Genomic DNA, 17,025 nt, shown 5'->3' with positions numbered 1-17,025 from the left:
CTTGCCGAGCCCCGCCCCCGGCCGGAACCGCGGCGCTGCATAACGGCGCAGTGACGGGGCACCCGGCTGGTCTGCGGCTCCTGCGCATGCGCAGCGGCAACGTCGCCCTTTCTGTTCCGCTTGTCAGCTTCTCTCCGCTGGTGCCGCCGCGCCCGGGACCGGCGGTGGCGGGACCGGCACGGGGGCCGCCCTTTCCCGTTCCCCTCCGCTTCTCAGCACCCGGCCGGGCAACAAGTGTCGGTCAGGGCTCACGGTGCCGCTCGGCGGCCGTGCCCGCGCCCCCATGGAGGAGTCGCTGGCCCTGCACCCCGTGAAGCTCTATGTGTACGACCTGTCCAAGGGCATGGCCCGGCGCCTCAGCCCCCTCATGCTGGGTAAGAGCACGGCGGGGGCACCGGCACTGCCCCCCTCCGCGAAGGGCCTGGCCCGGGCCTCCCCTCCCGCCGCCGCCTCAGGGGGGTCGTGTCCCCCACCCACCGCTGTGGTCCGGACGGGAAACGGCCGAAATTACCCGCTGCAGCCCCGGGCGTGGCGTTACCTGGCCCGGTACCGCTCTCCCGAGGGAGCGGCCCGCCGGGGAAGGGCTCCCCAGGGTGTGGGCAGCGGGCGGTGAGCGGCGGCGGCGGCCGGTGTGTGGAGCAGGGCTTGGGAGTGCGCGGGGCTTGCTCGGGGGCCCGGTGTGTGGGAGCAGCGTGGGGTTTAGCTGCAGCATCCCTGTCTCCGTTGTTAGCAGGACCAGCTTCATCAATAAGGCAGCTCCAGGTGAACAGGGTCCAGCCACTTTTCCACTGTCTGTCATTGGCACTATTTAGTAAAGGGTAATTAAAAGTATTACTTAGCCCCTGAAGTGAGGGAAGGCTCAGTTCATGTCACCCCAATTGCTGTGACACCTTGGCAGGAAGGCTGAGCTGGAAGAAGGCCTTCTGCTGTTCACAAGGTTATTGAGCTCATGTCATGATGAGGCTGGACTGGGTTGGGCATTGCATGGCCATGATATGCAACAAGCCACCTTCTCCTTCCAGAGAGTTTGTAGAAGCTTGTTACATGGCTTATCAAGAATGTGTGTGTTTCCAACTGAACTTTGGACCGGGGACACAAAGAAAACACAGGTTTTGCTTGAAGTTTTGGAAGCATGAATTAGGAGTGCAACAACAAAGTGGTTTGTACCTGTTACGTGTAGACTCTGGCCCGTATCAGACCAGCAGTCTGTGTGAGATGAGACTTCTCAACAGGCGCAGTGTCTGAACAGATGGCTCTGTGTAATCTTGTTTTACAGTTTGTTGGCATTCACTTCACTCATCTTTACTAAGAGGAGGTTCTGTGCTTTCCTGCAGGCTTAAAATGAAAGTCCAAATAATTCTTAGTGTGAGGTTTCCTACATGGCAACAATAGGCTCACAAAGTTGAGAAGATAATATTGTAGAGATTGTATGGGATGTGCTCTGTTAGCCAGACAGCAACAACAGCTGTGGGAGATGGGTGTTTCCTGTACCGGCTAACCTCAAAACATTCTGTGTGGTCACTCACTTCTGTTGTAGCCCTCAGGGAAGTAATTTTTTGCTTGTTAGCTCACAATAGCCATGTTTTATCTTCTGCTAAGAGTTACATGTCTTAAGATACAAATTACAGGTGTGTATGACTTACCTGTGTATGAGGTGAGCAGATTTTAACCAGTCGTGTTTCAAAGTGTTGGTCCATGCAAAGACTCGTACAGAAATAGGTTGTCGCTATGTGCATCTCCGTGCCAGTCTTCACACAGATCAAGCAAAGGCTTTTTTGTCTCTCTTCTTACCCACAAAGTCAATCTTGGGATCTTGTAGCTTTCTGAATTTCCACATAAAAACACTTAGTGCATGACTTCATTTTGGTGCTTTTTTTGCTAATCCAAACAGCAATTTCAAAACCTTGTGCTTGTGATACAGTTTGGTGCTAAATTTCGTGGAGTCTGAGTAAGGAAAAGAAAAACTTACAAAGCAGAGCACACCTCTTGGCAGTGTGGGAACTGTCACTCACTCATACTGCCCGGTAACCGGCTGAGCTCAGACGTATTCATGGAACAGGGCCAACAAGGCCTATGTGGTCACAGTGACAGTGCAGCCTGTGGAACACTTGGGATTATGCGGATCCAGCAACTGGATTGTCTGTAAAACAAATCGTTGTTTGTTCCTTTTTTCCTTCAAGTTAAGGCTCTTACGTGGTTTACACCCAGCTCTGTCATACCTCCAGATTATTTTAGATACCTCCCCAAGAGCAAAGTGATGGAGAGAATGTTCCGCTTGTCTTCTTTTTCTTGAAGAACAGCAAAAACTGTTGCTACTTTTCTGTATGTCAACTTTGAGATGGACAATAGCTATTTTTTGTTTCTTTTTTCTTTTTTTTTTTTTTGCCAGTGATGTCCATAAACTTCATCAGAAGTACTTCCATGTACTTCATCAGAAAAAGTCACAGAAATTGAAGAGGAAAGATAATTTAGTGCTAGACGTTTGTCATCTGTACTTCAAGTATTCTTCCCGTAGATGCGTTCTATTGAAACAGTGCTTTTGCTTTGAGTGATAATTCTGTAACGTCGCCTATATTGAAATACATATGTTTTAGAAAGACGAAACAAATACAGTAATTGATTGTGCTAAAATCAGTTCCTAGTGTGCTCGAAAACAGAGCTCAGATTTCCCTGCCAGAGGGGGATGCATCCCTTCTTATGGCGCTGACCACTGCAAGAGCATCACCACATGATGTCTTGAGTTGTGCTAATAGGATTCAGAGATATTATGGATTATGTCAGTACAGCATTCAAGGATCAGCTCTCACTACTAAATGGTGTCCTAACTTTTTCAGTGTTAGTTCCTTTCATTGTTGTTGAGTGATGGACCTGGAAGGCAGAGCTATACAGCACTGTTCATAGCAGGCTTTAGAGTGACATAGTCATGCCCTTGGGCAAGTCTTCACTTTTTGTTCTTACTACTTTTCTGTGAGATTCCTATATTTCTCAGTGAATATTTCTGTTCTAAAGTATACATGACCAAATATTGCAGTTCGATCGCCTTTGAAATCGGAAGTGGTGCATTTAATTTTTGTGTGCTGTTGCTCTACATGCATCTTCTCTACAGGTACTGTTCCCTCTCTCTTCCCCATTCTCAATCTGAGAGACTACGTTTGTCTGTCCACCTACATGATCTAAAAATAGTGAATGTTAACCTGACTGCAGTGAGATTTCTGTTTTCAGGACTGAAAATATAATCCACCTGATTCTGTGGAGGGTAGAGAGGAAGACAGAGTAGTTCAGCTTGCAGTGCTGAAGAAAGAGAAATTTTTAAGGAGGGTTGAAATTGCATCATGGGCTTAAAGGAGAATGTCTTGCACCTCCCAAAGTTCTCCTGTCTTATAACAGAGCTTATTGCTCATGTGACTCACAGAATGGGCAGGAGCTTAGTTTACCGTAGCACCTTTGTATCAGTGTAGTATAAATTAACGATGAGTTGACTTTGCAGTGTGTATTGGTTGAAATGTAAGTGGTGAATTCAGCTGTAGGAACTTAACAGCCCAGAAGGGATCATGGTAAATGGTAACTGCTAAAAGGAGGTACCTTCTGCTTTGTTCCTTTTTTTCCAGACCCAGCACATCACTCTGCCTCTCTTCCACCTGTTCTGAAGAGTTTTGAATTGCTTCAACGTGAGATTCCATCAGAGCATTTGCTAGGGATTTCATGAAAACCAAGTGCATTTTCCTCCACCAATCTAGCCTACTTTTGATCTCTCTAGGCACCTCAAGGAGAAGGGGAAATGAAGCAGGCTCCTCCTTCTCCATTAGGCTGTTGGGTATTTTTGCTTCAATTGAGAACCCTGGGTAGCACATAGGAGAAAGTGGTTGACTAATTTGGATAATTTTCATTTGAAAAGGGCAGGAATCGTAATGGATTTGCCTAAGGAAATTACAACAATATGCAAAGCAATGCACTATTATAATCTGGTCAGCCAGTGAGTATTTCTGTTGCTTCCAGTTCACAGGAGAACAGTTCACTACTTTTCAGGGGGCTTGCATATCCGTTGCAGGGCATAGATATGTTGTTAAAAAATACTAAGCTTCCCATTATTTCTTTACAGCTCAGGAACTGGTGGTGGTCTTGGGCTTGAGGGATGGATGGAGGGCCCACCTCCTCATATAATTCCTTCATGTCTCAGAACTCTTCTGCCCTTCAGTCTAATAATTTGGATTAATATACAAACACTACAAACACCACTTTCAATGGGCATTTAAAATGCACAGGAAGAAAATACATTGTGTGGCCCTCAAGATTGAGAAATTAACCGTGCCAGTAAAATAGATTGGTGAGCATCTAATCTTCCTTCTGCTTAGCCTTCCAGGCAAATGCAAGCCTGGAAGTAATTCCATTTGATTGTATCCTAAAATTATACGGGCTTGCTTGCCTCTTTCAAAATACCCTCTTATCCTAACAGTGATAATCTCCTGAATCAGTTGTACAACAAACAAATTAACTACTTCATTCTCCACATTCCTGTGACTAAGCTGAGGGTCCTGGAATTGTTTAATGTATTTGAATGTTGTATTTGTCTCATAGGTTTCTGGCTCACATAAGCACCATGAAAGTATTCAATCTATGACTGTTATAAAGTAAAATAACAACAAATAAAAAAAAAAAAAAACAACTTGTTTACTTGCCAGATGATACTCTGCCTCATTCAAACAAATTGAATCTTTGAGATGCTGAAGCACACAAATCTATGCTGAATTGGCATCCTCTCCTGAGTTCTACTGAGTATTTTCAGGAGAGATCCATCTAAGCACCTCAGACATTAAAAAAAACCCTTAAAGATCAAGTATGTGATGAGGTTTCCAAAGCCTGACAAGCTATCTTCCTAAACAGATGTACCACAGTAACTTTGATGTCCATGTTTGTGGTCTGTGACAAACACAAGGTAGCTCAACTTGCATTAGCTCGTAATGGAGGCACATTGACTTGAGCTGAATTGCTTCACATTTACTTCAAGCTGAGCTTGCACATGTGGGACACTGTGGGACAGCCGAAACCTGGTAACTTGACCATGTGTGCTAATTGTTGTGTGATTAAGTGTGCACATCTAAATTTGCAACACCCTTTCCTGCTCTACAGCCCTCTGGCCCTTGAAATATTTAAAGTCTTCAGTCATCTTGCTGTTTCTGTTTTACCTGGATAAACAGGAGATGCCCAAAAGAGTATCATTGCATCAGTACATTCCTGTTCCATATTATATGCATGTGGATCATTTGGATTAGCTTTGCTGTAGGTATTGAGTGAAAAGTAATGTCGGCAATTTAAAGGCTTTTGCAGCTCTAATGGAAATTGTTGAGGAATCAGATTTTTTTCTATGTCGTTACAGACGGCCTCAGCGTATGAGTAAATGTGTTGCAGCAAGGAGTGGAAAAGCATGAAATGTGATGATGTCTGCCAGTACCCCAGATGGCATTTGCAATCTCTTCCTCTAGACAGCTCAATTGTCTACGGGATGTAAGCTCTGTTGCGCTGCAGGATTGGATAGGGAGGCTCCCTGAAAAGCTTGACCTTCTGTTTTTTCAAGCTGGATATGCTGTCAGAAGCAGTTTTATTGGAAAGCATTGCTTCAAGGTGTGGCTACAACTTGAGCCTTAGCACTGCTGCAGCAATGCTGTACTCATGCTCTCACTTGGGCAGCTGTCTGTGGAAACAGAAGAGTGCTGACCCTTGCTTGGTCATGCTGTTGGGGCTGGTGTTGTGTATCAAGCCTTCAGAGGCTGCAAGCAGTGTGTTTTGTATATAGTGGACCACATCCAGCAGAAGGCAAAGACTCAGTGCAGGCTGCCGTGATGGCTTTGCATGAGCTTGTCAGGAGTGACAGTGGTTGTGAGCTGTCACCTCTTCTGTGCAGTGTCTGAGTTTGGGAGAAGGGCAGAAGTAAGACAGGAGGATCACCAACAGAGGCAAAACTTCAGGAGGAAGATGATGGTGGAGGTGAAGGTCTGTACAGAACCTCTTACATGATGGAACAGACAAACATTTTGGTTCTTGCTGAGCAGCAGGAAAGGGAGCTGCCCAGGTTCCTCAGAAGCTGGTGGCCATTAACTTATTCCTCTGTCAGTCTGTTTAGGGTTGAGAGGGCAAGAGCCAGCTGTGCAGCACAGGAAACTGCATACCAAAAGTTCTTGGTCTTAGATGTCTCTTGGTGGTGTGTTGGGGCAAATAATGACAGGTTTCTCAGGCATGGGATTCTCCAACTGGAGAGGCTTGCACTGCCACTGTCTGACAAAGCATGGTTCACTGGTGGTAGAAGGGGATTTTGTTTTGGCTGCAGAGCTGCCGTGGATGCCTTATTGTCATCAGTGCTGCAGATCTGGCATTTGTTTTACACAGTGATGGCCTGGTTAATGTCTTACAGGAGCCAAGCAAAAATAGCAGGTCAGCCGCTCTATTAAGATCATCAAACCAGTGCTTGGCACAGACTGACCTAGCTGAGCAGCCTCAGACAGACATGTCCTGTGAAGACAGGCAGCCTCACTTGCCAAGAGCTGTGCTGTTACTGCCCTGGCAGTTGTTGCCTCTTATTGGCTACAGATTTTATGTGTAGCAGCCAGAGAGGAGTCCCCAAGGTTGGACTGCAGTCTGATGCAGAGTCCCTTTCCTGAATTCTTTTGGGGTTTTGTTCATGCCATCAGAGAATTGCAGTGGTGGAAAAGGACCTCTGGAGGTCCTGCTCAAAGTAGACCCGGTGGGAGCAGATTCTTCAGGCCCATGGGCAGCTGAGTTCTGAGTATCTCCACGATGGAAATCACACATGCATTCTGATCCCTGCCCCAGGATTTAATGACCTTCATGGTAATTTTTTTTCCTCCTCTTATCTGGTTGTGAATTTCCCTTTTTCCAGCTAGCACCTCTTTCCTTTCACTGTGCACCTCTGAGTAGAACAAAGTGCCCTTTCCTCCATACACATTAGATTGTTGTAGACAACAGTAAGGACTCTTGGCCTTCTCTTCTTAAGGCTGAACAGACCAGTTCTCTCAGCTGCTCTTCAATATAGCAAGTGCTCCAGCCCAGTGTGTCAGTGTCTTTTATAGTGGGGGGATCTGAAAGTAGACATGGCACTCCAGATGTGGTCTCACAAGTGTCGAATATGGGTAGTCACTCCCCTTGAGCTGCTGGCTGCAGCCTTGGTAATGCAGCCCAATGTGTGGTAGCCTTGGCTGCAATGATCTTTTCAAGTAGGTGCTGTGATTGCATGAGCAGGTTCCCAGCAGCACCTGTGACATTGTCAGCATCTGCTGTAACTCTTTCACCTGCACACGGATCTAGGTGCAAAGTGGAAGCTTTGTGGAAAGCTTTTCATCATTGTTTGCTGGAAATGTGGGTGCAAGTAAATATTAAGATGGTCTTTTTCCATTTAGCATGCAAAATGACAAATAAAATTCTAGTATGTGCTGCTTTTGAAACAGTTTGTTTCTCTGCCCTGAAGGATGAAGTTCTGGTGTTTTATTTTGAATAAATGTGTAATAATCTATTAACAGATATGCAGAACGCTATGCAAAGTTCATGTGGTAGAGCCTATCATAGGCCAGCTGCTAAAGTTAGGATAGTGCACTATACCCTCCCTGCATGTTGCCAATAAGCCTGCAGTGCCACTGGTGTCTGGCAGCTCTAGAGCACAAGGCAAAAGCTCTACTAGGAAAGGTGTAGAACAATGGACAGAGGATGGAGGAGTAGAACAACATTGGGCACGCTGAAGGGGCAGCAAATGCTCCTCAGATGTTGCAATACACACTTTGCTTCTCTCATCGTTGCTACTATCTTTTGGCCTTCATCCTACTCCATGCCTACATTTCTGTGCAGTGGGTGACAGGGAATATGCTTGCTGCCTGGCTGTAATCCATGGTAGTGACAAATCAGTCCACCTACTTCAGAACCATATGTGCTCACTTCTACTGGTGTCTCTATTGTCTCAAGAGCCTTTTCCCTGCCACTGCTCTTCTACAACCCTCATCTGAAGCAGGTATCTCTCTCTGTGCCTTTGTTTATTCCTTACTTGGACACACAAATATCCTTTTCTCAGAACTGTTGAAGGATTATCCTCATTAATTTTGCTCCCCTGTTGTACTTGGTCCTGATGATGACTGAAAGTTGGTTTTGCCCAAGAGAAAGAACTTGTGAAGAACTATTGCTTCTTCAAAGTAGCATGTTCACTCCTGGCACTCACAGAACCAAGCAGCCCTGCAGAGGCATAAGAGAGGATAAATACCTCAAACCCCTCTGTCTATAGAAAGAGAAAGGCAGTGCCTCTGCCTCCCTGTAGGCCATTGGTGCTGTGGTACTGATGTAAGTACCACAATTGGAGAGTGTCTTTCCACAGGACAAGTGGAACTGAGATAGTGTAGCCCATCACTGCTAGCACACCAGGTATCTTGGAAGAAGCTGGACATCAACAGACACCAACTCTTACAGTTTCAGCAGAGAAGCCAAGCCTTTAGGTTATGATGGGTAAAATAATTGAGCCTACAGCAGTAACAGCTGGTGACCCTTTGAAGAGAGGTTTGATCTTGAGATCCTACCATGAACACAGAGGTTTAGGTTTCCCACTTCTAGGGAACTGGAAATGCGTTTCAAAAGACACGATTATATTTATCAGTTTAGTGGTGCCTGAAGCAAGTCTTTGCTGCTGTGTTCTGCAATAATTTGTATAAATTTCAACCCTGCACTTTTCCCCACCCAACTCCCACTTAAACTGGTAATTCTTAAGGGCAGGGGGTGGGGGAAGAGGAAACCATGGAATAGGTCAGAGAGACTATTACCACAGATCATATGTTCAAGTCAGATCACTAAAAAAAACTGGGTACTCTGTGCTGGCTAACTGCCTGCAGTTATGAAATCTGTGTAAAATTCAACTCTTCTCATCCTGACTGAAGACACTAATTTGAGGAAAAGTTGGGGGGGGGTTTCTCTTGTTCTGTAGACAAAAGCCTAAGAAAGGTAAGCACTGGAGGGATAGGATGACATTGCCACCCCTACATACAGGAGGAAAAAGTGCAGCGCTAGTGTGGATTGGGTAGTTCATTTGAAAGAAAGACATTCTGTTTCTTTAGAAGAAACTATGGGATGAAATCTTTGGCATTATTGTCATGGTGAAGTAATAAGCATAGTTCTTACGTGATTGACAGAGTGTAGGCTGAAATCTGGAAAATATGTTGCTAATAACTCTTCTTTTCTCTGCATACAGGGAAACAGCTGGATGGCATATGGTAAGTGACTAGATTTAAATTGCATAATGTGCGTTGAACACTATGTGGTGTAGGAAGTATTTTCAATATGAGATTATGTATGCTTCAGGTCTTAAGAACGCTTTAGTGCTAAAGAGAGACCAAGGCACTTTTGCTTCCTGAATACAGATTGACAGTAAGATGACATACAGTCAGGTGCTGGTTGAACTTCTCCATCAGTGGACCCCATGAAAAAAATTGTTGGTAGTAGTTGTTGCATTTTAATGCACTTGTACGCTTTTTCAAGGGTAGGATGTTTTCTTTGTCCCAAACACTTTGTTTTCTAATTGCTGGCATGACTAAACATGAGAATAAAAGAGTAGGTGGGAAGAAGGTATTACAAAATCAGGCATTCTGGCACGTAAGAACAGTGGCTACTTTTGGTTACAAAACACACCCCAATTCGCTATAATTCATATCAAGAGGGTTGTTGGTTGGTTTTGGGTTTTGTTTCGGTTTTGGTTTGGTTTTGTTTTTGTTTTAAGGCAAACACACACTCCTAAAGCTCTGATTTTCCTCTCTATTGATCAATCTCCAGTGATTGTCTGACCTTCTTCTCAGTCAGTGTCTGTCAGACCTGCACTTCTGTCAGTATGGTAGCAGGGCTAGCTCTGTCTCTCTGTCTCTGTGAATTCACCCTCAACCCTTTAGCTGAAAGAGGCTGCTGGACATCTCATGCCGGTGGGGAAGTTCCCCTCTTCCTATGCTCCTTCATGCTTGAGCACATAACTACGCCTATTCTTTCCCAACCACTTACAGTATTACAGTAGTCTTGATAATCACTGCTTCCATATCCATTCATGTCCCAGCAGATCCTGTTCTTACAGAAACGCGTTGACCTTTTTTCTTTCAGTTGTTCACTTCATATTGTCTTTGAGCACATAAATTGACCAGTGATTTATATGCTAGGTTAAATATTTCTTTTGTTTCACCTGGTTTTTTGTTCTCTGTGGCAGGCACACCTCCATAATAGTCCATAAGGATGAGTTCTTCTATGGCAGTGGAGGAATCTCCAGCTGTGCACCTGTAAGTTAAACTTATTTCTCTGATAATTTTGTGATAGGGTTACCTGATCAGAATTGCTTGTGACACTGTCTTCTAAGAAAGCAACAAGAGGCTTCTGAATTCAGCCACATATGGCTGCTTGCCATGGTTTCCCAGGGCATCTGAGAAAAAGGGAGCATGGACAGCAGGTTTAAGCCCAACTAAATACAGGTTGGGAGTTGCTTCTGCTGAGGGAATCTATCTATCCATAACACCTTCTGCAGCTGCATTGCCGGAGTGATGCCTTGTCAAATTCGGAATCAAGGGCTTTTATGTGCTGACATGGCAAGTCAAGGCATCCTTTTTAAATCTTAAATAGTAAAATCACGATGCTTTGTCAGACTTTTCTGCTCTTGGAGAGGCAAAACTGAGGGACCATTCTTCTAAAGCAGAATTTTGCCGTAGCCTAGAGCTTTCAGCATAAAGAGCCAAGTATACAAGCTGAATATATGTTACTCCTCAGAGAATGAGAACTTATATGCAACTTATATGCTCCCATACATGAACTAATATGCTCCCAGAACAGGGGACGCCAGTAGGGCTTTTTGCTTGACAAATATACCAAAAGTACCTTGTTTTGTGCCTGAACAAGCCATGATAGCTCCATTCAGTAGAATCCTTCAAAATAATTGTCTGTCCATTTAACATTGTCTTCTGGCTGTTAATTTTTACAGGGAGGGACACTTCTTGGACCTCCAGACACAGTTGTTGACCTGGGGAACACTGAAGTCACAGAAGAAATTTTTCTAGAGTACCTTTCCTCATTGGGGGAATCTATGTTCCGGTAAGTAGCAGCTTGTACTGTAAAATCAACAGAAAAAGCCTTTAGGGGAAGGGATGCAGAATGGAGGATGGTATTATGAAACCGATCTTGCTCACAAAGCTCTGTCTGCTAAGTGTATTATTTGGTACTTTCTAATTATGAGACTGGAACTGATGCGCTGATACACGAGGAGCTACCAGCTAGGCAACTCTCTAGTGTGCCAGCCTTGAGCTAGGCTGGGAAAGCATTGTGCCAGCCAGTCTTTCATGCTGCTTTTTGTAAAATGGAACAATGCCTGAAATGCCTTTGAGACAATCACCAGGGAAAATGAAGGCACTATATGAAATATTTCAGTAAATAGTGCTTTGCCCCATGAGTCATAGGTAAAGTGTTGTATTGAAGCTGCCAACTTTCAGATGAGTAAAAGCAAGGTCTTGACTGTTGAAGAGTCTAGTCTACTTCTCACAAGAATGGGAAAGTAGCATTTAGTGTTCTGGCTATATTTTGAAGTCAGTAATTCATGTGATTTCTCATTATTCCTTCTGTGGTTTTAATTGAAGAACCCTGACCTCACTTACCGTCCAAAAAACATTGTATAAAGTCAGCGATGCAGAGATGCCGTTTTCCTCTCTGATTCAATTGAATTTGAAGGTGAATTGATGTCTGTATATGCCTTAGAATTCTTTGTGGGGAAAAAAGTGCTAATGTTCCCAGGCTGAAAGTTAAAAAACACAGCACTGCACCAGCTACTAAGAAGGAGAAAAATGACTGCTATAGCTGAACCCAGGACATTATGTTTTCAATTCCTTTCCTGTGGCACAGAGGAGAATCTTACAACCTCTTTGAACATAACTGCAACACCTTCAGTAATGAAGTGGCACAGTTCCTGACAGGAAGAAAAATCCCTTCCTACATCACTGACCTTCCAGCTGAAGTTCTTGCCACGTGAGTATGCATGCTGCTCCTCTCCGTAGTGTATTGTTTCATGCCAATGCTTACAAATTTGACAGAAAACTGGCGTAAGATTAATGAGAGGATGATATTTGCTTTACTTCAACGCTTACAACACTGTACAAGAAGTGCTGACTGGCGCTGACATTACTGTAAAGACACGGTAAAGTTGATCTTCTACCTTTAACTCGCACTACTTATTTTGCAATGGTCTCTTAAATGTCACCAGACAAGCATAAAGAGTTTCAGAAAATGGTGCAAGTTTTAGGTTTGGGGGTTTTGGGGGGTTTTTTTTGTTTGTTTGTTTGTTTTTTGTCTGAGGAAACCACTCTCCATTGCAGGTCACTTCTCTTACTCCATAACTGCAGTGCAGGTGTCAGCTTTGCTTGTGAAGAGGCAGGGGAAAAGTAATTTTAAAATTAACATTGCAATTTTAAAGCTAAGACTGGATGGAAAAAGAGGAAATGAAGAATTCCTGCCTGGTAGTCCAGCTCAACTTTTTTTCCTCTTTTAACTCTCAGGCAGTGAGGATCCCAGTGGGCTGGTTTGAGCTCCATCATATAAGTCTTATTTCTCATAACAGTGGCATACCACATTTTTGGGGAGACACACGTCTTCTACCCTGTGTTCTTATTGCTTCAGATGTCTCAAAATCAGATAAAATCTGTAACAGAGTGAGTAATATTGAAAGATAAACCAGGTGCTACAGATTGCAACAGCAATTATTCTATGAGTGTTGAACCATTGTCTTATGAGGGAGCTAAAGGCTATTCTAGAAGTCTTTAATATTGATGTGGTACTTAACAGCAGTTGCATAACAGGGTTTTCATTCACACGCTTAAGTAGAATGAATTACTAAAAGCCAGTTTCAGACACAGTATTACCACATTAGCAGTCTGGGCATGTTAGGACTCAGAACTAGCTTACATAAAATCGTGTTTGAGATTCTTAGTTATTGAACAGTAAACTCTCTCTAATAGGTTAAATTTACTTCAGTTTGTAGTGGAAGTCTGTTCTTCAAATTTGCTTCTACAGCGTTGGTTTGATTGCACTCTAGGAAGTGAGTGCACTTCAGTAGTAAATGGGAAAAGTTTTTCATCAAGAGATGATTATTGAGATGTGTATTTCTTTACCTTCTCAGACCTTTTGGACAAGCTTTAAGGCCCCTCCTGGACTCCATCCAGATCCAGCCACCCGGAGGAAATACCTTCAGCAGACATAATGGACAGAGCTAACAGGAGTGACCGAGTGTGCCCAGCCTCACCAGGCCTCTTCCTTTTTAAACATCAATATACCAGATTTCTATTTTATAATTTCTCATCAGAATTAACTCTACAGAAGTTACGAGACAAATTTTAAAATTTCATAGGGAGAGGATTTATCAGGGTGCATGTGAGACAATGCTACCAAAAAGATTGCCATAATTTCTAATAATATTATACTAATTTATAAAGGCTGTCTTGTCCAAGTAGGCTGACACTTTCTAAGTAACTCCTGTGATGGTAAGTGGGAATTCATTCCATGAGCATTCAAGAGCCCATTACACAATTTGGAGTAAATAAGGGATGTCCTGGCTGTCTCTTGCAGGCTTGCATCTTTCTCCTGTCATTGCCTATATTATGGGGGTATTTGCTGAAGTCTGTAGCAAAAAGGCAAAGGACCTATTGGTAGCCTAGGAAGTAAAGGTATCCCAAGATTAGTCTTCTGCATGTTTCATTGATATTATGTTGTTTGCTCAGGGGAAAAGCTGAACTCATCTGGTTTGAATGCTTGCAGTGGCACAGCTGTGTGGGAAAGGTGATCAAACTGAACTGTGTGTCTGTGTCATGCTCAAGTTGAAACTTTCAGTGGGACGAGCTGTGTGGGGAAGGGAGTTACCAAGAGCCTTGTAACACTAGATCCAAGAGTTATGGGATGGAACCAGCTGACAGAACAGAATCTCATGATTCCAGGTGAAAGTAAAATGAAGCGAAAGGTTTCCTTTTCTGGTATGTAAGATTACTGGCAGATAGTTAACCTTGTGAACTATTTACCTTTGTATAAGAGCTGTTCTGTTTGGCTTTTGGGTTTGTTTTTTCTTATTGAGCCAGAGTTACAGTACAGCAAGGCAGGAATAGGCTGACAACTGCATGATAATATAAGGTGGACCAATTCTGCCTTGAGTATCTAGTTGCAGACACAATAGGAATTTAGCTTTCTTTGATATTGCTGTCCTTTCCAAAGCAGTCAAACCACGTAACTGAGAGGGCTCTACTTGAGTGTAAGAGAAATAGGTGGTAGGTCTCCCCAAATGTAAAGAAAATGAGGAAGAGTAAAATCAAGCTCTTCTATGAAAAAACTGAGTTCATTGGGATACATGTAGAAGCAGTCCTGTCCTTAGATTAACATTAGATTGTATCAATACTGCTGCTTCTAGTTTAAGATTCTTACAGCTTTGCAATTATTTGCAGTGGAAAAGGATTGGGGGAATGAAAGAATAGGCACACTGATTTCTTTTCATGCATGTATATATACTATTTTCCTGAGCAATTTTATAGCAGTTGCATTTAGGAAGGAACAGAAGAAAGACATCAGACAAACCCCAAAATATTGCTGATGCTCCAGAAATGGGGATTTGCACGTCCCAGATGCTGCTGAAAAAGCATCTATGCAAATGTATAGCCCTTTGTCCAGTGCTTTGTTGTGGAAAGTATTGCTGCAAGTTCAGTCCTGGATCTCAAACTTGCTGCACTGGAAACTTCCTGCATACCTGAAGGAGATGTCTTTCCTCTGCTGGGCTCTTTTCTCCCAGAATAATACAGTATAAGTTTCTCACACTGTTACTCAGTGTGGACTATAACGGTTCATATTTTTGAGGGGATGGAATGGAGGAAAACTGCAATTTAGTCATTCTGTCACATACTCTTTTGCCCTGCACCTTGTGCAGTTGCTACACAAGTGGGAGCAGGGTACTGTCAGTCCGTTCTGCAGTTTTGTGTGTACCTGCTCTGAGTGCACCACAGTGGCCCCCTGCAGCCACGAAGTGCTGTAGCTTGTTACAGGTCTTGGAGCTTCCTCAGTGGAACAGGTATACTCAGCCTGATGCAGTGCAGCCCAACATCTAGGTATGTAGTGTGGTACCTGCAAGCAGCATAGCTGTGGTTTCTTGTCTTTCAGCAAACTATCGCTTCAAGTGCAGCTGCCTGCAGTGGAAGCACTGGTGCCACAGTTTCTGCCCCACACTCTTGCATGATGAGGATATCCCCTATACGCCCACCACTTTAGAGGTCCTGAGCCTGGTTTCTGCTTTGGCTGCCTAATTCAGGACTTTTTGCGTCCCTTCGGGAGGCAGGAAAGAACAGGAAGATGTTCACCCCATGCATTTTGCAATCTGCCTTTTCCCCTCCTGAGCAGCCCCTTTGCAGAAGAGTTGTTGCTGCTACTTTAAGGTCACTGGATAAAATTTCCCTTGGCCATACACTGTTTGCAATAGCCAAGGAGCTCCTAGAGGGTCCCCTTGGCTAGGGACCTACTCTGTGTTTCATGGCAAAAGAACTGTAGGAGGGAATCCTGTTTGCTTGGTCTTACTGGGTAACGAGACCCTTGTACCCTGTGGGCCTCTTGGGAAACCCATTTTCCCCAAAGATGGTTATGTGCAAATTACAGGACTGTGCCCCCAAAGTTCCACCCATAGAAATATAAACTAAGAAGTGTATGTAAGTGTATATAGGTGACAAACTTCAGCCAGCTGATTGACAAAGGGGTGGGGAAACTGAACTCCTGAAAGGGAACAGAGCCTTTTTTCCCCACACACTTACTGTTCTGTCTTGTATTGCTGGGGTTCCCCTGTGCCATTTTAAAAACGTTAATAATGTCTTTAGGCAGAAAGTGATGTTTTGATTTATTTGTGGTTTTTTTCTATTACAATAAAAAGAAGTACAACAGGTTTTCCTGTTTGACTGTATGTGTCTACACAGCTGCCCAACAAATGCAGCAGAAGTCATCGTCGTCTTCTCTCTGGTCCCAGCTGGGAAGCACAAGATGAAAAACTGCCCAAGCCATTTGTGCCAAGTACTGCTACTGGATGGGGTTGCTACTGCCCTTTGCTAAAACTCATTGCAGGTAATATTTTTCCTTCTGTAAGCACTGTGGTATTTTATCAAGACCACGCTCCTGAGGCTTGACACAGCTTGGATGAGGTGAATGAAGGCTGGGCGGTAGGTGTTTCATCAGCATAGGATTTGTGCAGCCCTTGCTCATCTAAGCGTGCAGGAACGAAACATCTAATGTCTGCTGTTGAACCCCAACAAAGCTTAAACACAGGAAAAGGCTCCAAGCTTTTCCTGATTGTCTTATGTTACTACATAAGACAAAAGAAGAAAGCAGCTTTAAGAAGTAGACTTCATGCCTGGGTTCCTCTGGAGCTGCAGAGGGGTTATTGGTGAGGATTATGTAGCACTGCACTGTTAAGGAGCGGGGCAGATACCTGGCTCTGGGGAAGAAACAAGTTCTGTCTGATTCGGCCTTCTGAGTGCTTATCGATGGCATCCAAATGATAAACCACACAGTTCACTGTTCGTCTAACATTCTCTAGCAGTGTAATACAGAAGAGGGCTTGTAACAGAAGGAGGCTTTAATGAAGATTCATGACTCTGGTTATTTTGGGCTGTGTTATTCAGCTGTGGTTCTGGTTTGCTATCAAGTACCAGTACTAGCCTCACATATAATACCTGGGAACATATATAAAAGGAAAACCTTGACCTTAACGGCAGCCCTAGCCAGAGTCTAAGCCAGTGTTTGCAGCCACTTGCCTTCTAAACTTCTAACACAGTATTTGCCCTTGCTGCTGGTCACAGAGATCTTGCTCATGTCGACAGCTGCTGCCTATCCTTGCAGTGAGCAAGGGAATAGCAAGAGTGTTTTAAGTGCAAAGTATTAAATAGCTGACACAGCCACAATGCCTATGTTCTCAGAGCTAACCCGAACAAAGGCACAAGCACAACTGTACGCAGCTGT

At 44.0% G+C, this 17,025-nt stretch overlaps 1 protein-coding gene across 1 annotated transcript; it reads left to right on the top strand.

Moving 5' to 3' along the window:
• The first annotated feature begins 8 nt into the window (after positions 1 to 8).
• On the top strand, positions 9 to 15,956 carry DESI1 (desumoylating isopeptidase 1). Its single transcript, XM_030478804.1, has 6 exons — positions 9 to 374; positions 9,233 to 9,254; positions 10,229 to 10,298; positions 10,991 to 11,100; positions 11,902 to 12,024; positions 13,172 to 15,956. Exons 1-6 carry the CDS (start codon positions 284 to 286, stop codon positions 13,263 to 13,265), a joined length of 510 nt encoding a protein of 169 aa, XP_030334664.1. The 5' UTR covers positions 9 to 283; the 3' UTR covers positions 13,266 to 15,956.
• Positions 15,957 to 17,025: the final 1,069 nt, after the last annotated feature.

Source organism: Strigops habroptila, chromosome 3 (assembly GCF_004027225.2).
Source record: "Strigops habroptila isolate Jane chromosome 3, bStrHab1.2.pri, whole genome shotgun sequence".
Taxonomy (NCBI): domain Eukaryota; kingdom Metazoa; phylum Chordata; class Aves; order Psittaciformes; family Psittacidae; genus Strigops; species Strigops habroptila.
This window is presented reverse-complemented; position numbering and strand designations above follow the sequence as displayed.

Bases quoted from the DNA above. Each gene is read 5' to 3' on its own strand.
- DESI1 (XM_030478804.1), top strand. From the start codon at position 284: ATGGAGGAGTCGCTGGCCCTGCACCCCGTGAAGCTCTATGTGTACGAC. The intron at 375-9,232 runs GTAAGAGCACGG...CTCTGCATACAG, and splicing joins CCTCAGCCCCCTCATGCTGG to GGAAACAGCTGGATGGCATA. The intron at 11,101-11,901 runs GTAAGTAGCAGC...CCTGTGGCACAG, and splicing joins TTGGGGGAATCTATGTTCCG to AGGAGAATCTTACAACCTCT.